Source organism: Triturus cristatus, chromosome 3_1, assembly GCF_964204655.1.
Source record: "Triturus cristatus chromosome 3_1, aTriCri1.1, whole genome shotgun sequence".
In the NCBI taxonomy this organism is placed as follows: domain Eukaryota; kingdom Metazoa; phylum Chordata; class Amphibia; order Caudata; family Salamandridae; genus Triturus; species Triturus cristatus.
Window position 1 is genome coordinate 1088185520 of NC_140583.1, and position 22490 is coordinate 1088208009.

The 22490-nt window shown below is 45.9% G+C and overlaps 1 protein-coding gene across 2 annotated transcripts in view; it reads left to right on the forward strand.

The window, feature by feature from the left end:
- The window catches only part of ARHGEF12 (Rho guanine nucleotide exchange factor 12), a 715358-nt gene that overhangs the window by 278340 nt on the left and 414528 nt on the right, over positions 1 to 22490 (forward strand). For both annotated transcript variants that reach the window (XM_085645963.1, XM_085645964.1), the window contains one exon: positions 1746 to 1860. In XM_085645963.1, coding sequence (XP_085502089.1) covers positions 1746 to 1860 — 115 coding nt within the window. The remainder of the gene's footprint in view (positions 1 to 1745; positions 1861 to 22490) is intronic.

Here is a 22490-nt window from a genome sequence, read left to right on the forward strand (position 1 = left end):
CAGGGCTAGGACTATCTCCCCTCTCACAGGAGGGTGGCATAATTGAAGGTGTAGTCACCCCAGGTAAGTTGCCCATTGACCCTACCTGTCACTCAGTTAAAATGCTCATAAATTTTGTATTTAGGTGGCTCCCCCAGACCTGAAAACTAGTTCCTGCTGACCTTGGAAGAAGGATTAAGAAGACGCCTTGCAGCGAAGCCTGAAGATGCCTACTGATTTGGCCCCAGCCCTACCGGCCAGTCTCCAGCTTCAAAGACCCTGCAAAAGAAGACAACACCTGTCCTGCAGCCAGTGACTTCCAGAACCCCAGGAAGACGGCCTCATCTTTGATAAATACCAGAACTCCCCAGGACAGCTGATCTGTCCCCAAGAAATCTACACAAAGGACTCTGGCGCCCTCCGGGACCGTGAGTCCTGCCCACTCTGCACTCGATGCTTCCGGCCCATGTCCAGGTGGCCCACCGATCCAGAACAGGTTCCCCAGCAATCCTGACCTTAAGTCAGTGTTGGCTGACTCCTCCTGGACTCCATAACGTTGCCTGCAGCTCTAGTGAGAAGAACCTGATGTCAAAGTACAGCCCTGCATCCGAAGCCCATGAGCTGAACAGACTGTTTCCCCATGACCCTCGACACCTCAACTTACCTCTGCTGTTGCTGGTTTCCTGCAGTCAAACCAAGATACCTCTTTGAAAAGCTTTGGGCGCCTGATGCTGTTTTTGCACCCCGCACCCGTCCGCCCCTGTGCCGCTGATGGTGTATGTTTGGTGCTGCCTTGTGGCGCCCCCTGTGCTTCCTCTAACCCCCCAAGCCTGGCCCCTGCAACCTATTTACCTGCCTTCAAGTATTGTGTCTCCAAGCACCCCCAGTCTCCATTGAAACGCATTCTGCGAATTTGACCTGTGCAGACTTTGTGTTTACATGAACCTAGCCCTCTGCTGATCTTAAACCCCGAAGACTGGAAGTGTGAGTTGGGTACTTACAGTTGAATTCATCTTGTTGTTTTCCTCTACAGGATAACATTGAACTGTTTTAAAATTGTACTGTGTCGACTTTTAAAAGACTGAAGTATTTTTCCTGAAAAACGTTCCTACCTTTTTGCGAAGATCTTGGTCTTTAAACTAAAACTTGAATGAAGCTTATTTTTCAGAAATTGGTGTGGATCTCCTTTTTGAGTCACATGCCAGTTAATCTTCAGTGTGTGTGCAATAGACGTCTTACACTCCTCTGTACTAGGCCTAAGGCTGCTTGGCCACACTACCACAAAAGGAGCACTTTGGGTTTACTTTGAGCCCTTTACACTTCTAGGGGAATTTCTAAACTCGGTGCAATGTATAACCACTTAGTTGTATTTCATAAACAGAGTCCGCTTCCTACAGAATTGCTCCTGCCACTAAAGAGCTAGTTCATTAAAATGTATACATTGACAGTGTTTCAGCTCTGCTCTTATACTGACATCTTGCGTTTGTTTCTGTTTTGTCATCCTTCTAAGTTTGTATTATACTACTCTAAGCCACAAACTTCGGCCCCGTTATTTTCCACAGTCTGTGCTTGTAATTCCATGGTTCTTGCATATCACAGTTCTTCCTTAAGACATGTGAATCCCATCTCTGCCAACCCTCATCTCCATGATGTTTTTTTTACCTCGTGGTGTCCGTATGTCATAGTGCTTCCTGACAGTATATTTTCTCATCTTCCTCGTGTGTGTGTGTGTCTATGAGTAACCCTGTCTGTTCTGTTTTCCACAGTTCTGCCATACAATATGTGATTCTCACATATATGAAGCACCTAGGGGTAAAGGTGAAAGAGCCACGGAACCTGGAGCAGAAACGTGGTCGAATTGGTTTCCTCCCCAAGATCAAGGTAAGGACATTTCAGCATCACTCTCATACAATATCCCTTCCCTTTGACATCACTTTTCTTTCTAAGCCCCTCACCCTTCAATAGTAAGCAGCAATTCCCCCCCTTCTCTTAATTAACACTTAGGCATAGTAATCGCTGTATTTCTGTCTCTTTCTGCTGATTCCTTTCTCAAGTGTACTCTATCATTTCAATGCCGTATAGGCACTCTAATCAACAAAACTAAGCCAAATCAAGTAGGCCTACACAGTGGCTGGTCAGGTTATTGTTTTTTTTATCAATCATTCATTTGTGATAATAGGAGCTAAGCCACATAACTTTTGTTTTGACTTAGTAGTTTATATAGTGCTGTAACCCTCCTTTACATTCTTTTCCAAGTGCATGGAAATTAAATCAAATGTCCCACACTACCAAAAGCAAATGCTATTAAGAATATATAACAATATGGATATCAGTAGTGATATAGATATTAGTATATCTATCGCTATTGATCTCGAAAAGGATATCAATATGTAAACAGAATGATAGTTACATATTAAAAGAAAAACAACAGTTGCAGTGATGTTATTATAGTTAAGTATTGGAATGAGACATGAGCTAAGTTTAAATCCCAAAACCACTATGTGAGAAAGTGCCTCTTTTGACATGGTTAACCCCTGCCTGGTTCTGATGTGGTTTTGATTGTAGTGCACAGGGCCCCTGCCAACCAGGTCCCCTGTGCCAGTGCTTCTTCCCTAAAACTAAACCCACAATTGGCCCTTCAGGCCCCCTGTAAGTCCCTAATAAATGGTATTTAGGGCATTGGTACTAAAGAGGGTCCCCTAGGGACCCCTCGCCTAGGCCCTGCAGACTGCCACTGCAGCATGCACGGCCTGCTGCAGACAAAATGACAGTTGTCATGGCACACTACCTGTGTGCCATGCCAGCTAGCACTGCCTAGAATATAGATTTCACCCTCTAGCAGGCCTTACCTGCCCTAAGACAGGGTGCACTATATCACAGGTGCGGCAATAACTGCTTGAGCAGATATGCCCCTCCAATATTGGGGTCTATTCCTTAATATTGTACGTGTCAGGGAAGCCATAGAGAGAACCTGGGTTGGAAACTCAACAACTAGAGTTCCCCAACACCATGATGGCTACACTGAACACAGGATAGTTTGGTACATAACTACTCCTTTCAATAAACACACGCTGATGCCAATCTTGGATTTATTGAACCATATACCCAGAGGGCACAACAGAGGTGCTCCCCTGAAAACCTACTGAACGTGGTGTGGTCACTGACTGGGTTTAGGCAACCAGCCACACACAGACATGTTTCTGGATCAGTGGGTGAAGAGCCTCCGTGTGAGAAAATGCCTTCTTTCTTGCATGGTATGCCCCCATTTTTTGCTGAATTGCGGATTTTCTTTGACTGAGTGTGCCCTGGGCTCCTGCTAATCAGGTACCCAGGGCCTATGTTCCTTCTCTAAAACTGCATTGGAGCCAAAAACCCAATTGGCATCTCTGGCCACATGTCAGCCCTTTGTAAGTGGTACCACAGGTACCCAGGGCACTGTGACTAGAGAAGGCCTCTAAGGTCTGCAGCACTTATTGTGCCACCCTTAGAGGTCCTGTACCCTGACACTCACACACTGCCTTTGCAGGCTGCGTGTCTTGGTGCAGAACCAAGTGAAGAATTGACATGGCACACATCACTGCACTGTGTGCCATGGCCACAAACCACTGTCCTGGCATACATCAGTCACCCCTCTAGCTGGGTGCCCTATGCCAGTGGTGAGGGTACAGGTGCATGAGCCCTGTACCTCTACAGTGCCCAAGCCCATTCCTGGGCACTGTAAGTGCAGTGCTGCCATTAAGAGTATATGGTGCTGGGAGTTTGTCATTACGAACTCCACAACACCATAATGGCTACACTGAAGAGTGGGAGGTTTGGTATCAAACTTCTCAGCACATTAAACCCTCACTGATGCCAGTGTGGGATTTAATGTAAAATGCACAACAGAGGGCATCTTAGAGATGCCCCCTGAAACTCGACCAACTTCTAGTGACCTGACTGAGTGGCTTCCTAGGCTGCCACTAACAGACATGTTTCTGGACCCCTGGGTCGATATCTGCTGCTCTCGGGGGCTTAAAACAATGCACATCTTGGGACGAGGTGCCAAGCCTCCTCCCCCAGGATGGGCAGGGTTCATGTACGAGAGGCTTCAAAGGCATGCCGCCTTAGTGAGCCTCTCTACACCAATTGCTGCTTTCAGCAACTGGTCCCCACTGGTTCTACCCCCCACTTTAGGCGGCAGAGCCGGCAGGAAAAACAAGTGAGGGAAAGAGGTGTGCCCACCTCTGCCAACTCCTCCCCTCAGGTGGGGGAGGCGAGGTGAAGCACAACTCTGTCCCCGCCATCTTGAGGATGGGGAACCTAGCCAACCAGGGAGAGGCTCCTGCCCCCCTCCCACTGGAGGGTGGCACGATGGGGGTGTACCCGCCCCAGGAAAGGGACCCATTGGTCCCTGCCCTTACCTACCTGTAACGCTCCTAAATCTAGTATTTAGGGGGCACCCTGAACCTTGCTTCCTCAGATCCAAACAAGAAAGAAGATAAGAAGAAGGACTGAAGAGCCGTGTAGAACTAACAAGAGGACGACGCCCACTGACTTTTCTCCAGCCCTACCGGCCTGTCTCCCCCTCGAACATGCTCCTGCGAAATCCCGGTGTGTCCTGCAGCCAGCAACTTCAAGAAACCGAGAGGACCTGCCTGCCTTCACTTCTAAAGACTGCATCTCCTGTGAACACCGGATTTGTTCAAACTGCAGCTTCTGACACCAGCCAGAGACCGCGAATCCAGCCCACTCAGCACCCTCCCAACCCGGCCCGAGCTTGAGTGGAAAAACACCACAAGAAGGTCACCCCGGCAATCCTGACCCGAGACCCGGCAACCCGTGACCTGCCTCCAGCCGACGCCTGCAGCCTAAATCCAGACGGCCCCCCTAACCGCCACCAGGAGCTGGTAAGAAGATCCGACCCCAAAAGGCACCCCTGCACCCGACGCCCCACGGCTTTGTGTGTCCAATCCGACGGTACCCAACCAATCCTTAACTTCCCAACTTACCTCTCCAAGTGGTGGTCGCACCCAGAAGGCCTTTGTCTCCCTGCCTGCAGTGCCTTTGCAAACCGGAGGTTCTCCATTGAAACCAATAGGGCATTCGACGTCGAAACAGCACTCTGCAGCCGGCCACCCCAGTGCCGCTGAGGGTGCACCTTTTGTGCTACTTTGCTTCCCCATTTGCCCTGACCTTAACCCTAGGAGCTTTGCTCCCACAACCCAGTGCAAAAACAACAGTTGATGGACAGAATGCAGAATAATGTCATACATTCACCCCAGTACAGAGATCTGGGCCAAAATATATCGTTTTTTTGCTCAACATGCCGTTCCAGTTTGGACCCAGCCATATGCAAATCAGTCTTGACCCTGTGCCTCATGGGAACAGTTCAGCACGAACTGCCAAGCGAGGTACTCCCTGGACTGGAAACAAGCATCCTATGACCGGTTTCGGGGTTTCACCTCTCTTCAGCTACGATAGCTTGATTCCAGTGGCATGGTGAGCACGGAACCCACGTCTGGATGCTTGTTTCCGGTCCAGGGAGGACCTGGCTTGGCTGTTCCCATGAGGCACAGGGTCAAGACTGATTTGCATATGACCAGGTCTAAACTGGGGTGGCATGGTGAGCAAAAGAATGATGGATTTAACCCAGATCTCTTGACTGGGGGTGAATGTTTTGATTTGTTCTGCATTCCGTCCATCAATTGTGTCTTTTGCTTTCTCGCCCACAACCCAGTGGCCTGCTTGCCAGCAGCCACCAACCGAAGGCCCCCTATCCCCAATTGGATAACATTGGGCCTCAACACTCTGCACCCGGCCGCCCTAGTGTCTTTGAGGGTGCAACAACAGTGCAATACTGACCCTGGGGGACCCCTGAGTGTAACCCCAGAACCTTAACTCCCACAGTTGATTACTTACCTGTGAACCGTTAACTTGTTTTTCCTCCATAGGCTAATAGTGACAATTGTCTTCCAAAAAGTTTCTAAGTGTGGAGTTTTGAAATCTAAAAATATTCTTTAAAAATCATGCGAATAACTAAAACGTAATTACTTACCTGTTTCCAGGAAATGTCCCTGTGCTGAATCTAGGTATCCGAATTAGGTCCTGAGCCTTTGAACAATCAGAACATATGTCAAATATAAGAAAATGTGAACACTCAATGAATAGAAAAATAATATAAAAAAAACACGGGAATATCTTATTTCAGAAAGTACAAATTTTATATAAATAAAATTCAAGAGGGTTCAGTCAAAGGAAATTAATCAAGCAAAACATCATGAAAGAGGATGTACAAATTAACCTGCAAATCATGAATGTATACATCTATTCCAAAATAATTAAAGAAGTTACATATGTAGAGATACAAGGTACAGTTACTAATATACAATAAATAGTTAGGAAATAGATGAGAGAGTCGACGTTTTGGTCTGTCATGGCGTTTGTCCATCAGACCATCTTCGGGACGTTCAATCAATTTTGCATACAAAAGAGACCCCTATGGAAACATAATGCATACAATTACATTTATGAAGGTAAAATTTGCCATAAGTAGTTAAATGAAAGAAAATAAGATAGCCCGTGTAGAAAAATTAAGAGGTGGCATTCCAATCAAACCAACAGCATATTTGTTCGAACCTAGTCCCATAAGTGTTCTTAGGTGAGAAATAAATCATCTATTCATAAAGGAAAATAGTTGGAAAGAAAACCCAGTGTGATTAAAGTAACTCTCACCCGGACAACACAACACAGATAAATGTCACCAGGATACCAACGCTTACTTTATAGCGGTCCGATAATAGAATGAGACCCAGATAAGTTTTGATTAGAGACAGATTAGTCCAGAGATCTGAAGGTCGGAGTAATCACTGTAGAAGAATCAGTGAAAAAATAATAACAAATAAGATTATTGGTGATCATATGCTAATCAAGTTGCCTCATAGATCCGATTGACCTCACACAGAAAAGCTAGTATTACTTGTGCGATGGCCATATCTTGTTTAATGGTGGCTTACCTATATGGTAAATATTGTTTCTTATCTTGTTAATATGAAGTATCAATCGATGTGCTTATTGCAACTGTATATGATGCCAATAAATTAGAATATGATTTGAAAAGCAAACGACACAAACCGCAATGGCCGTATAGAATAATTGCAAATATGCTTAAATTAAGATGTAGTATTCGGTCATGTTAAACATATATGTCAGCAGCCATATTATTATAGCCGTATTAGTTGCAAATCTTATCGCTTACTTAAAAACGAAGAACGCAATCAAGGCTGACCAATATTATATACAAAGTTGTCGAAAGAGAGGGGAGAATATTTCCCTTGGCTTACCTATAACGTTAGTATCGCTTCTTGCCTTGTTAATGTGAAGCCCCAAACGATATGTTTATTGCAACTGTAAATGATGTCAAGAAACGGAAATATAATTTGTCAAGCAAATAGTCAGAGAATGCTATAGACGCAAGGAGTAATTGCAAGTATGCATTAGTTCCAAAGCGGTATTGCGTCGTGTCAAAACATATAATAGCTGGTAGCCACATTCTGTCGGCCGCTTTAGTTGCAAATGTTATCGCTTGCTTAAGGACAGAGTGCGCACTCAAGACTGGCCCATATTATCTCAAACGTTGTCAAAAAAGAGGAAAAGCATTTCTAACGTTGTGCTAACACAGCTATATATTTACCATAAACGCATCCCAATCATGTCAGTTGAGATATTACGGCCACTAGATATTAGTAAAGTCGTGAAGTGCCAAAAGGATGTAACATGGTTCAAAGCGCTTACCCATATACGTAAGTTTAACTACCCCAATCTGAATGTAAGGTTTTAGAAAAATAAGAATCTTGCTGATTGAGCTGGCGAAAAAAAGGAAATAACAAACTGAAATCTACACTCATTCTTGTAATGACAAGCAGGAAGCATTACTTAAAGACTCGTAATAGCCGATGATTAGCTTACTTGATCTATAGGTAGTGCATCCACGGGCGTCAGTTCTGTGTATGCAGAGAGAATACAAAGTTGTTAAACTAGCACGTATTATAACGGATGGAACCCGGAAATAAAGCCAATGACCTGAGACCCGGAAGTGTAAATGCCCCTGGTCTCTATAGTTGAAAAGGGTGGCCATCTTAGCATGTCTACAAGTCAAAAGAGAGAAATTATTGTTTATTCCTCTTATGGATTGATTGTGACTAATAAGTACGGATGTATCATTTAATCATTCAAGTATGAACCCGATGGGTCTGCCAAATTTGTTTTAGAATTAAAACAAGGTATTGTGTTCATGTTGATGTATGGAAGTGTCTCAAAGCTGCCAATCACAAAGTAAAGTAGAAATGATAAATGAAGCTGAAAATGGAGTACATGCAAAGTTTTACATATATATCACAGTGAATTCTTTATAGCCCCTGTCTTATACTGTCTGCACGACAAATCCAACGGTTTTCATTCAGTGTAAGGACACGGTCCACATTTATCTGTCTGATAGTTGGCTTAACGACCTCTATCACCCACCACACAATATCTTTCTCAGTATGTTTGGCCTGGCAGAAGATTTCTACCAAGGGTGCATTTTCTACCTTACACCGAATCCTCGATTGATGCTGTAAAATGCATTTTTTAAACATTTGAGTAGTTTTACCAATGTAGTACAGGCCACACGGACACTGAATACAATAGACCACATTGCTTGTGTTGCAGTTGGAAAAATGTTTAATGGTAATCCTTTGTCCATTTAGTTCAAAAGATTTAATATTCCTGGTAGTGTTGCATGCTACACAGCTGTTGCATTTATAATGTCCTATTACAGGAGTCAATTGTCTCATGATGTCTACAACATGGACATCAAGTGTTTTGTATGCATGGACAAGGCAGTCCTTCAAGTTTGGGCCTCTTTTGAAGGAGAACAAAGGTTTCTTTTTAATTCTGGAAGTTCAGCAAGTAGAGTCCAATATTTGTTCACTATTTTCTTGATGTTGGTGGCTGTGCCAAACGTGGTCACACAGACCAATTGGGGTTGGGCTGGTTTGTTTTTGACTTCAAGTAGCGCATCGCGGTTGTTGTACCATGCGTGTTTTAGCGAATTCTTTAGTAATTTGTTTGGATAACCTCGTGCATGTAATTTCTCTTTCATTCTTTTCGCCTCTAAAAAAAATAGTCCTCACTTCTTGAACAGTTCCTGTGTAAATTAAGGAACTGTCCAAATGGGAGTCCATCCTTGAGCGCTTGCGGATGGTGGCTACTGTATTTCAATAAAGTGTTTCTCGCTGTAGGTTTGGTATATAAAGTGGTGTAAAGAGTGTTGATAATACCTACTTTTATTGAGATATCTAAAAAATTCATGCTTCGATTGTCAAATTCTAATGAGAATTTCAGATTCGGGTTTCTGGAGTTAATCCAGTCATGAAATTGAGATAACAGATCCTCACTACCATCAAAAATACATCATCTATGTATCTTAGCCAACATGTTATGTTGAACGTGAACGGATTCAAAACATCATAGATATATTTCTGCTCAAAATCAGAGACATAGATATTCGCTATGTCGTGGGCGTAAAGAGCCCCCATTGCAACACCTTTTAGTTGTTGATAGAATGTCTACTCAAACAAAAAGAAGTTTTCACACAGAGGGATCTTGATACATTCAGTGATAATATCAGTTGGAACATTATGTGGTCTAGGCCTACTGTCAAGTAACTGTTCAATGATGTTCAGAACTTCCAATTGTGGAATGTTAGTGTACAGGCTTTCTATATCCATGGACACCAACAGTTCGCAAGTGGGATCAAAAGAGTGATTTTCCACCACATTAGTCACTGCTGTGGTGTCCCTGATATATGTCACAGCTTCAGTTGCGAATGGACGAATAAAGAAGTCCGCATACTGAGCTAATGGCTTGAGAATGAAGTTACAGCCAGAAACAATCGGTCTTCCCGAGGTACCCTTGCGTTCTTATGTACTTTTGGTAGAATATAGATTACTGGCACAGTTGGAGATTTATTTATTAAAAAGGAAGCCTCCTTCTCACTAAGCCAACTGCCCTCAAATCCCTGCCGGCTAAGGGTGGAAATGTACATTTCCAAACGACTAGTGGGATTACTTGGCAGTTTTTTGTAATGTGCCTCTACAGATAGTTGTTTCAATAGCTCAAGTCTGTAGGCTTCTTATCCCATAGCACAATTCCTCCACCCTTGTCTGCTGGTTTTATAATAGTTCCAGGCAAGGTTTGGAGGTGTTGAAGTGATTTTTGTTCTTCCTTTGTGAGATTGTATTTAACAAAGGGAGGTTTCTTAAATAGATTCTCAATTTCAGTGATCTTGGCGTTTTCGAAAGTGATTATTTCTTTAGCAACCATGGCAATAGTAGGAAAGAATGTTGAACGATTATGTAGGCCAGTGGTATCAGCTTTACGTATAGTTGTATTGTGAGCAAAAAAGTTCCTTAATCTTATGGAACGAAAGAATTTGTATAATTCTAGTTTTGTTTGGAAGAGGTCACTCTTGTTTATTGGCACAAACGAGAGGCCTGGTGAAACAATCGCAATTTCTGACTCTGAAAGTGTGTGTTGAGAGAGTTTGAAAATTGGAATAGTTTGTATGGGATCTACCACTTGTAGTATTGGTTCCGTGTTTGCCTGAACCCCGGTGTATACTGGTTCCCCAACCATCCTTTCTTCGCTGTTCGTTGTCTCTGAGGTTGACCTGAGCCTCTCCGGTCCTGGCCTAAAAAAGCCTGTCTAGAAGTAGACGGTTGTTGGTTGTAGGTGTGTTGATATGTATTGTCAGAGGCCTTCTCACTGTCAGTGTCAGAGTTTGTAGCTGAAAAAGTTGCCCTTTTCCGTTAGAATGAGTTTGGGCCCTGATTGGGGTATTGGATATTATGGCCATCGCAAGTAATACTAGCTCTTCTGTGTGAGGTCAATCGGATCTATGAGGCAACTTGATTAGCATATGATCAGCAATAATCTTATTTATTATTATTTTTTCACTGATTCTTCTACAGTGATTACTCCGACCTTGAAATCTCGGGACAAATCTGTCTCTCATCAAAACTTATTTGGGTCCCATTCTATTATCGGACCGCTATAAAGTAAGCGTTGGTATCCTGGCGACATTTATCTGTGTTGTCCAGGTGAGAGTCACTGCAATCACATTGGGTCTTCTTTCCAACTATTTTCCTTTATCAATAGATGATTAATTTCTCACATAAGAACACTTATGGGACTAGGTTCGAACAAATATGCCGTTGGTTTGATTGGAATGCCACCTCTTTATTTTTTTTACACGGGCTATCTTATTTTCTTTCGTTTCTCTACTTATTGCAAAGCTTACCTTCATAAATGTAATTGTATGCATTATGTTTACATAGGGGTCTCTTTTGTATGCAAAATTGATAGAACATCCTGAAGATGGTCTGACGGACAAACACAACGACAGACCAAAACGTCGACTCTCATCTATTTCCTAAATATTTATTGTATATTAGTAACTGTACCTTGTATCTCTAGATGTTACTTTTTAATTATTTTGGAATAGATGTATACATTCATGATTTGCAGGTTAATTTGTACATCCTCTTTCATGATATTTTGCTGGATTAATTTCCTTTGACTGTACCCTCTCGAATTTTATTTATATAAAATTTTGTACTTTCTGAAATAAGATATTCCCGTGTTTTTTTATATTATTTTTCTATTCATTGAGTGTTCACATTTTCTTAAATTTGACGTACGTTCTGATTATTCAAAGGCTCAGGACCTAAGTGGGCTGAACCACCAAGTAATTATGTGTATAGTACACTAAAAGTAATAATTTCTAAACAATATCCCTTGTAGGCTCCTCTTACTCATTGTTGACTTAACTGCCCAAGCCTCCAAGGGTATATTTGGTTTCCTCACGTTTTCATCCTGAATCTAGGTATCCAGCACTGAGATAGAAAAGTAACGTAAAAAGTAACTTACCTGTAATTTACTGAAAACGCCTATTTATTTCAATGTACTGTATTTGCTAAGTGTTGCAACCTACTGCATCCCCTGTAAATCAAACAAAGTACAATTGTTATTGCATTTTCAAACTGTTCTACATCCAGTAACTTATTACTGAAAAGTAGTTAATGCTTACCTTTGCCAGGCTTGCTTGGTTCTATAAATAAAACAACAGTATATCTTTTTATACAAACACAATTGGCCTAGAGTTCAGTTATTGAGTGTGCGAATTTATTTGCTGACTGAGTGTGTACATCAAATGCTGAACACTGTCCTCTGATACTGCCTTACTGCTTGACCACTCTACCACAATTAGAGAGTAAGGTTGTATCTAACTTTAACCTCTGCCTACCTCTGGAGTCACTTGGACTCTATACATACTATACCTCATTTTGGTGTAGTATATATAGAGCCAGTTTATTACACTCTGCTCTTTGGGACCAGAAACAATGCACATCCTGAGCGTAGGTGTCACACCTCCTTCCCCAGGATTGGCCCAGTGCTCGAAGGGGAAGCTTGAAATGCCTGACACCTTTTGTAATGCGATCCCCCATGCAGCCCCCTTTTTGCACTCCCACTTTGGTTGGGAAAACTTAGAAAGACTAGTAGGTGTGCCCACCTTTGCCAACTCCACCCCTCAGGTGGGGGAGGCGAAGTTAAGCTCACTTTTCAGTCTCCTTCATCTTGATGATAAGGGGACTCCTCCATTCAGGGCTAGGTCTTTGCCCCCTCCCACGGGAGGGTGGCATAATTGAGGGTTTAGTCACCCCTGGTAAGGTGCCCATTGGCCCTACCTGCTACTCCCCTAAGTCACCCCCTTAATCTATTATTTACGGGGCTCCCTCAGACCTTGAAGTTCGTTACCTGTGACCTAAGAAGAAAGACAAAGAAGACACCGTACAGCAGAGCCTTAGGAGAAATGCTGACTTGGCCCCAGCCCTACCAATCTGTCTCCAGCTTCAAAGACCCTGTGAGAAAGCTATACCTCTCCTGCAGCCGGCGACTTCCAGAAACCTGAGGAAGACTGCCTTAACTTTGAAAAAGAACAGAACTCCAGAGGACTGCTGTTCTGTCCCCAAGAAACCAACACAAAGGACTCTGGTGCCCTGTGGATATAAAAGTCCTGCCCACTCTGCACCAGACGCCTGCGGCGCGTGTCCAAGTGGACCACCAATCCAGAACTGGTTCTGTTCCTGACCTCAAGTCCAGTGTTGGCGTACATCTCTTAGACTCCAAGACGACTCCTGAATGCGGAGACTCACCCTGACCGCAACCGGCTCCGAAAAGAAGACTCTGACTTCTAAAGGCACCCCTGCACCGAAGCCCCTGGGCCTTGGTGAGCTGAATCAATGGTGCCCCTACGACCTTCTACGTCTCTACTTACATATGGTTTCCCTGGTCTCCCTCCTTCAACCTCCGGTGCAACGCCTGCAGCCTGTTTGTGCAAAGCAAAGTCTCCATTAAAAAGCATTGGGTGCCCGATGTCGAATTTGCACCCTGCACCTAGCCGCCCCTGTGCCTCTGATGGTGTGTGTTTGGTGCTGCTTTGTGGCCCTCCCTGTGCTTGTTCTAATCCCCAAAGCGATGGGCCGAACTCCGATTTTGACATCTGCACCCGACTGCCCCTGTGCCACTGGTGGTGTAGTTTTGAGACTCACCTGACTCTTGCCCCTTGCTGACATTTGGTTCAGAAGACTGTAACTGTTAAGTTGCGTGCTTACCTGTTTAACTGCATTATTGTTTTCCTCCACAGCATAACATTGAATTGTTCAGAAATTGCACTGTCAGTTTTTCAAAGTGAAAAGTATTTTTATTTAAAAAACATACTTGCCTTATTGGGAAGATACTGGTCGTAAAATGAAGAACAAACAAAGCGTATATTTCTAAAATTGGTGTGGATCTCCTTTTGAGTTGTGTGTCAGTTATTGGTCATTTGTGTGCAACAAATGTCTTACACTCCTCTGTTAGGCCTTAAGCTGCTCACCCACAATACCACTAATATTGCACTTTGGGTTTTACATTGTGTCCTGTACACTTCTGGAGAACCCCTGGACTCTGTGCAAGCTATAACCACCTAGTGGCATACCATAAACAGTGTTACAACAAACAAGTGATGGATGGAATGCTGACAATGCAGACATTCTCCCCCAGTCAAGAGATCTGGGTTAAATCCATCGTTATTTTGCCCACTACGCCACTCCAGTTCAGACATGGCCATATGCAAATCAGTCTTGACCCTGTGCCTCATGGGAACAGTCCAGCCCGAACTGCCAAGCCATGTCTTCCCTGGACCGGAATCAAGCATCCTAGGACCGGTTTCTGGCTATCAGCCGTCATCAGCTAGGATAGCTTGACTCCAGTGGCGTAGTGAGCACGGGTCCCACGTCTGGGAATACCCATCCCACTTAGGGCGAAAAGCGTTACAACAAACAAGTGATGGATGGAATGCTGACAATGCAGACATTCTCCCCCAGTCAAGAGATCTGGGTTAAATCCATCGTTATTTTGCCCACTACGCCACTCCAGTTCAGACATGGCCATATGCAAATCAGTCTTGACCCTGTGCCTCATGGGAACAGTCCAGCCCGAACTGCCAAGCCATGTCTTCCCTGGACCGGAATCAAGCATCCTAGGACCGGTTTCTGGCTATCAGCCGTCATCAGCTAGGATAGCTTGACTCCAGTGGCGTAGTGAGCACGGGTCCCACGTCTGGGAATACCCATCCCACTTAGGGCGAAAAGCGTTACAACAAACAAGTGATGGATGGAATGCTGACAATGCAGACATTCTCCCCCAGTCAAGAGATCTGGGTTAAATCCATCGTTATTTTGCCCACTACGCCACTCCAGTTCAGACTTGGCCATATGCAAATCAGTCTTGACCCTGTGCCTCATGGGAACAGTCCAGCCCGAACTGCCAAGCCATGTCTTCCCTGGACCGGAATCAAGCATCCTAGGACCGGTTTCTGGCTATCAGCCGTCATCAGCTAGGATAGCTTGACTCCAGTGGCGTAGTGAGCACGGGTCCCACGTCTGGGAATACCCATCCCACTTAGGGCGAAAAGCGTTACAACAAACAAGTGATGGATGGAATGCTGACAATGCAGACATTCTCCCCCAGTCAAGAGATCTGGGTTAAATCCATCGTTATTTTGCCCACTACGCCACTCCAGTTCAGACTTGGCCATATGCAAATCAGTCTTGACCCTGTGCCTCATGGGAACAGTCCAGCCCGAACTGCCAAGCCATGTCTTCCCTGGACCGGAATCAAGCATCCTAGGACCGGTTTCTGGCTATCAGCCGTCATCAGCTAGGATAGCTTGACTCCAGTGGCGTAGTGAGCACGGGTCCCACGTCTGGGAATACCCATCCCACTTAGGGCGAAAAGCGTTACAACAAACAAGTGATGGATGGAATGCTGACAATGCAGACATTCTCCCCCAGTCAAGAGATCTGGGTTAAATCCATCGTTATTTTGCCCACTACGCCACTCCAGTTCAGACATGGCCATATGCAAATCAGTCTTGACCCTGTGCCTCATGGGAACAGTCCAGCCCGAACTGCCAAGCCATGTCTTCCCTGGACCGGAATCAAGCATCCTAGGACCGGTTTCTGGCTATCAGCCGTCATCAGCTAGGATAGCTTGACTCCAGTGGCGTAGTGAGCACGGGTCCCACGTCTGGGAATACCCATCCCACTTAGGGCGAAAAGCGTTACAACAAACAAGTGATGGATGGAATGCTGACAATGCAGACATTCTCCCCCAGTCAAGAGATCTGGGTTAAATCCATCGTTATTTTGCCCACTACGCCACTCCAGTTCAGACATGGCCATATGCAAATCAGTCTTGACCCTGTGCCTCATGGGAACAGTCCAGCCCGAACTGCACTGAAAACTGAGAAGTTTGTTATCAAACTTTTCAGCACATTAAACCCACACTGATGCCCCCTGAAAAACGACCAGCCTCTGGTTGGTTCCCTGACTGGTACACACCAGTCTGCCACCACAAGACATGTTTCTGGACTCCTGGGGTGGGAGCCTTTGCTCCCTGAGCCCCGAAACAAAGCCTTTCCTGGGCGGACGTGGTCACACCTCCCCCAGGCCAGGAAGAGCCAAGTGGCATGGGAGAATTCAATGGCCTGGCAGCCTTGCTAATTCGACCCCTAGCCTCTCGTAATATCAGGAGCAGACCCCTTCCTGTCTCCCCTCCTTTTCGGCGGGAAGACAGGCGGTAAAAATTAGAGCAGCCCAGAAGGTGTGCCCACCTTGGCACACTCCACACCTCACATGGGGGGAGGCGAGGTGAAGCCCACTCTTCAGTGCCCGCCATCTTGCAGAGGGCAGGCACTCCACAATCAGGATTAGGGATTGTGCTCACTCCCCCAATCGGGATGAGCACACCCAGGGTGTAGTCACCCTAAGGTCAGTAGCCCATTGGCTACTGACTTGAGACCCCTAAAACCCACCTAAATACAGTGTTCGAGGCATATGAGCCGCTGGTTGTACACTTTGCATAGATCGCCATCTGGTGTTGGGCTAGGATGTTTGCATGTTGTTTTTGTCTTCAAAGAAGTCTTGTAGTCACGAGGTTGGTGACTCCTCCTTCGGTCGACAGTGCGCATGGGCATCGGCTCCATCGTTAGATTGGTTTTTTCCGCCATCGGGTACGGATGTGACTTGCTGCGCTCCGGGTCGGTGTCGTTATCGAACCCCCTTTCGACGCGCTATCACAGCTGACCGGAGGTATTGTCTCGATCGCGTTCCTTTTGACGCGCACCCTCGACGACAACTTTAAAAAAAACTGGGACACCTACGAACTTCGACGCGGGCCGCTGGGCCTACCCGTGCCGCTAAAGACGGACGTCGATGGAACAGACTCCCTTTAAGAAATGTCCCCAGTGTGGTGCTAAATTCCCACACTCAGACCTCCATCTCGTTTGTAATCTGTGCCTCTCTCCAGAACATCGAGAGGATGACTGTGAGGCTTGTCTATCCTTCAAGTCTAAGAAGACCATCCGGGATCGCCGAGCTCAACGCCACGAGATGTCCCGAGGCACAGGTTTCATTCCGGACATCTTCCATCCAGGTCCCAATAGCCTTCCGGAACCAGAACCGGAAGAACATGTCCTGGACTCCGAAGCAGACGTCTCCGACACCGTTGATGACATCACCCCGGCTCAAAGGGACGTGAGCACCGAGACCCCAGCCCCACCCAAGCCCATACCAAAGGCTCTGGTGACACCTTCGCCTCCGGGCCCGGCTCCAAAGGAAAAACGAAAGGCTTCCGGCTCCGACTCGAGCCAGCCACCTGGTCCTGAAAAACCATCTTTAGCGCCAAAAGCGGAGTCTCCCGAGTTGCCGCGCCCCCCTCCGCCGGCACCGGATAAACATTCGGCACGAAACTGCCAAAAGACCCCTCGGCACCGAAGCAGTCAGATAAGATCTTGGCACCGAAGCAGCCGGATAAGACCTCGGCACCGAAGCAGCCGGATAATACCTCGTCACCGAAAGAGCCAGATAAGACCTTGGCACCGAAGACCTCGGAGCCGAAACCCTCGGAGCCGAAACCATCTAAAGAGAAGCCTTCCATAACTAAGTCTCCCAAGCAAAAACCTCCGGAGCCGAAACAATCCGCACCGAAGGTCTCGGAGCTAGGGAAAGCTTCTATATCGGACACTGTTGCTAAACAGCCAAGACCAGTTTCCAAAGACAAATCTTCCACACCGAAGAAAACTATTGATTCTGAAGAACTTTTTCTTCCGGATCCGGAGCAAACCACCATCTTAATTCACCCAAAGACTGGTCATATAGCTACTTCGCTACCTACAAAGAGGAAACCAGAACATTAACCACATTCACCGGTTCCTCTAAAGAAAATACACATGGCCACTAACACTTCGCCACCACCTTCACTCCCCCACCAATTAACCCTAACCTACTAATTTCTCCAGCACATTCTCCACAACCAGAGTATAGTAACGATGCACATCGGGATGGGTGATAAGATGATAGTATAATACCATTACACACTGAGGATCCTGATGAGTCACCACAGGATCCAGACCCATGGCATGATTATAATACCGATCCAGATTTACATAATAATCCGGATTTCTACCCCTCAAAACCATCTCCACCAGATGACAATGTGGGTTTTGCCGAAACTAATAAATAGGACCGCAACATATCATGGTTTCAAGCTACACTCAGACCCTGTAGAAGAGGATTTCCTTTTAAAAACCTTTGACCAGCCACAAAAATCATGTCTTGCCAATGCTAAAAGGTCTTCTTAGACACACTCTGGAGGTGTTCAAAGTCTCGGTTAGAGCCAGGGTGCTTAACCCCAGAGTTGATAAAAAATACAAGGCAGCTTCCACTGACCCCATATACATTAAGGGTCAACTTCCTTTAGACTCCCTGGTCGTAGCCAATGCACGCAAAAGGGCAAATTCTCAGGGGTCAGGTGACACTCCACCTCCTGACAAAGAATCTAAGTTGTTAGACGCATCAGGCAAATGCATGGCATCTCAAGCTGCTAATTATTGGAAAATAGCCAACACTCAAGCCCTCTTGGCAAGGTATGACAGGGCTCACTATGATGAGCTGGAAAATCTCATTAAACACATGTGTAGACGTGGAGGCAAAACAACAAGCTTGTGTGGGCCAGGCTGTATTAAGAACACTATTCCAAACTACTGCAACAGATATAGGTAGCCACTGCCAAGAGGTAACTGCTGTATAGTCTATGCAAAGTGTACAACCTGCAGCTCATATGCCTCGAACGGAAAATGCTACTTACCAGTATGCATCTGTTCTTGGCATGTAGAGCTTCAGAGTTGTACACACCCACCCGCCTCCCCGGATACCTCTATCTGTTCCAGTATTATCTTACTTAGATACATTACGCATGGACATCTTTCTACTTCCCACTACTCCATCTAACCCTACGTGGCAAAAGCAATCTAACGATGTAGCCGATCCCCATGCGCACTGTCGACCGAAGGAGAAGTCACCAACCTCGTGACTACAAGACTTCTTCGAAGACAAAAACAACATGCAAACATCCGAGCCCAGCACCTGATGGCGATCTATGCAAAGTGTACAACTCTGCAGCTCTACATGGCAAGAACAGATGCATACTGGTAAGTAGCATTTTTCATTTAGGGGGCAGCCCTGAAACAAGAACTCTGACAAGAAACCAGAAGAAGAAAAGAAGGAGAACCGAACAGCCGTGCCGAAGCTAACAAGAGGAGTATGCCCACTGACTTGGCCCCAGCCCTACCGGCCTGTCTCCACCTCGAACCTACTCCGGGAAAATCCCGGTGTGTCCTGCAGCCAGCAACCTTGAGAAACCCAGAGGACCTACCTGCCTTCCATCCCAAAGACTCTGTCTCCCGTGAACACCGGATTTGTTCAACAACAGACTCCAGCTCCACTAGATCCAACTTTAAGTAATTGGTCGTTTTTCATATGTATCACTGGTGGGGAATTACCTTATTGAGCTTTGATGACGTAGAGTCAGGCAGACCCTGGGGCAGACACTAATCTTAGTCATTGCTTGTCACTGGAAAAGACCTCAGGATGGAGAAACAGCTCCGGCCTCTGGTGACCTGGGGTCGGGGAGGGGTGTGAGGGGGTCATGGGGTACTCTGCAGCGACTAGCAAGAGCTGGGAAGGAATTAGGGACAGAGACCCCTAGAATCTGACAGCAGACAAGAAAACAGAGGTCTCTTTTCATTGGCCCACCGGCTGCTTACTCTTAACACAGCGCAGTCTTCCGTTTAACACACCCCCACACTACTACCCCTTCCTCCCAGCCTCCCTTTCAGACCGCATTTAATTCATTCAGGGTTATTTCCATGTTCTATCTTGGGATATCCAACGTAGTCTCGCTCTACTAAGTGCTGTGTTTATATAGCGTACAGTATCCATCCAGGAATGTCTAGGCGCTTCACAAGTTTGTAGAAAGACTAATAGCCGCAGCAGACATGGTACAGACGGTAGTACAACCATCCGAGGACAATGAAAGGCTGAGCCCATCACGCAGTATTCCTATCCCTAGTTTAGAGGTTACACGTAGTTTTCTGCTGCGTGAGCATTATCCCACTGAGCTATCTTAGGGGCTCAGTGAAGGGGCAACTTAAAGTCAAGTCAGGGGCAGTTTATGTGGGTTACAGGCGAGTTTCAGATGTCTGAGAACACATCTACTCCGCCCTCCCGAGGCGTGGTGATGTTGCCTGACCCCAGCCCTGGCTCGGTGTTCAGGGAGGTCCCCAGAACACGCGTGCCCCACTCTTCTGCTGACTTGCTGCAGTTTGAGGCAGCCCGAGCTGGTCTAGTGCTTAGGGGTCTCCAGTACATATATACCCCAGGGTACTGCCGTCTGAGACAGCAGAGAGATGGCCTAGTGCTTAGGGGGTCTCCAGTATACATGTACCCCACTCTTCTGAGGGGTACTGGTGAGTGAGACAGCCCAGCTCTGGCCTGGTGCTTAGGGGAAGCCCAGCACACATGTACCCCACGCTTTCAAAGGGTGCTGCCCACTTGGGCAGCCAAGAGCTGGTCCGGGGCGCTGCGGGGCCCCATAGCGCATGTACCTCACTCTTCCAAGGTTATGCTGGCCCAGTGCGCTGTGTGTGTGTCCCTAAGCACTGCTTGAAACAAGCGTCCTTCAGTGGAAACACATGTGTTGGAACAATCGGAGGTGCCTGTTCAGGTTTCGTTTCTGTACTCCTGGCTCTGCCTGCCGCAGACCCTGTTCCCGAGACCCCCCACCCCCCATGGAAGGAGTCCTTTTATAAGCACTGTTTAGGTTTAACGCACCAGTGGGGCTTTAATCTGACTATACGAGCCTGTCTCTAATCAGCCCTGTGGGGCAGTTAAAAGACTGGGTTCTGTGCCCCTCAATGGTAATGTTTCATATAGAGCTGTGAGGTTGATGCAGTCAGTCTCTGCTGGGGAAGTCTGTGGGAGCAGGCAGAACTCAAAGCCTGTCCAGATGGTTAATAACACACACCCTGACATGTTCACCAGGGCAGATGCAGTCCAGGAACTACAGGTGCTTTAAATGTACATCGCCTACCTTTTAGTAGCACGGGAATCACAATCCACATAGTCACAAAGTGCCTGCAGGTCAGCAGCGAGCTCTACTCGAGAAATCTAAGCTGCCAATCCCCGGCTTACTCATTCCCTCATGTATTAACTCTTTCAGTTACAGTGAATCGTTCACCCATTCTCTGAAAGGGCCACTCAGTTCACGGAATCCCGTTCAGCCATTCAACCACTGAAACCACTTATTCAGCCATTCCACCTTTTCACTAATGCGCGCACACACAGTCACCCCAGACTATTAACACACACCTTCACTCACCCACATTCAGTCACCAAACGTCAGTCGCATGCTCTCGCAGCCAGTTATACTCCCCCACTCTTTTTGTTTTATTTTTACTGACTCCTATTAAAGTATATTTTAGTGACTTGTCTTGATTTTGAAGTTTATAGCTTGTTTATATGTTTTGATTGCATCTTATTTTAAGGCGACTGGAAGATGCACTCACTGCGCTAACTGTGCTGCGTGTGCTACAGTCATAGGGTCTAAAGCTGCCCTTAGGCACTCTGTGCCACACTGAAACAAACAAATACACATATACATGCACTCGCGCACATGCAGCATACATGATTTATATACACTCACGATACATACATGAACTCATAAATACATTATATATTTATATAGCTTCTAACACACATCATATATAGGTACAACAAGAAACGTATCATACACACATATACACTCACACACAATTACCTATAGACATGTCCCATATATATATACACACACACACTGGCACGCATACACACGTGCAGTAAACACATACACGGACTGTGGCATATACACTTACCCCAGTATTGGAACTTTCATAGATTCTCATGCTTTGTATCATTCCCCGTCGTCGGAATGGGAGCCTCGGTAACAAAAATATATATATATATACATATGTATAACCATAGAAACAAAAGAGAAAAATTAGGCCTAGGCCTCATCTCATTTTGTAGTATATCACCCTCTTTGTGTAAAAGAGCCCAAACTTTTGCCAGGGCCAATCAGCACAGCCTCACCCTCTGGAACCTTCCTGAGAGAGCTCAGAGCCTCAGATTTTTCTACCGCACGTTGTGCTAGGGAGTCTCCACTGAGCTCTGCTCAGTTTTTTCACAGAGTTACTTTTGGATATCTTTATTACCATCTTTTGAGACAGAATGTCAGAAAAGGAGAAGAAAGCTTTATTTAGGGCTTGTGCCTCTTGTGGGAAGAAGAGACTGTTTGTGGAAGACAGGCATGAGAACTGCATATACTGCCTGTACCCGGAACACAAGGCCACCGACTGTAAAATCTGTCGGACCTTCTCGACCAAGACCTTGAGAGACAGAGAGGGGCGCTTGCTGACGTGGCTGCAGAAGATAAAGACCAGGGAGGTCATTTCTTCGGATGAGGAAGAATCTATCTCTGGCACCTCCTCCAGGAGATCGAAGAAGAGGGGTAGG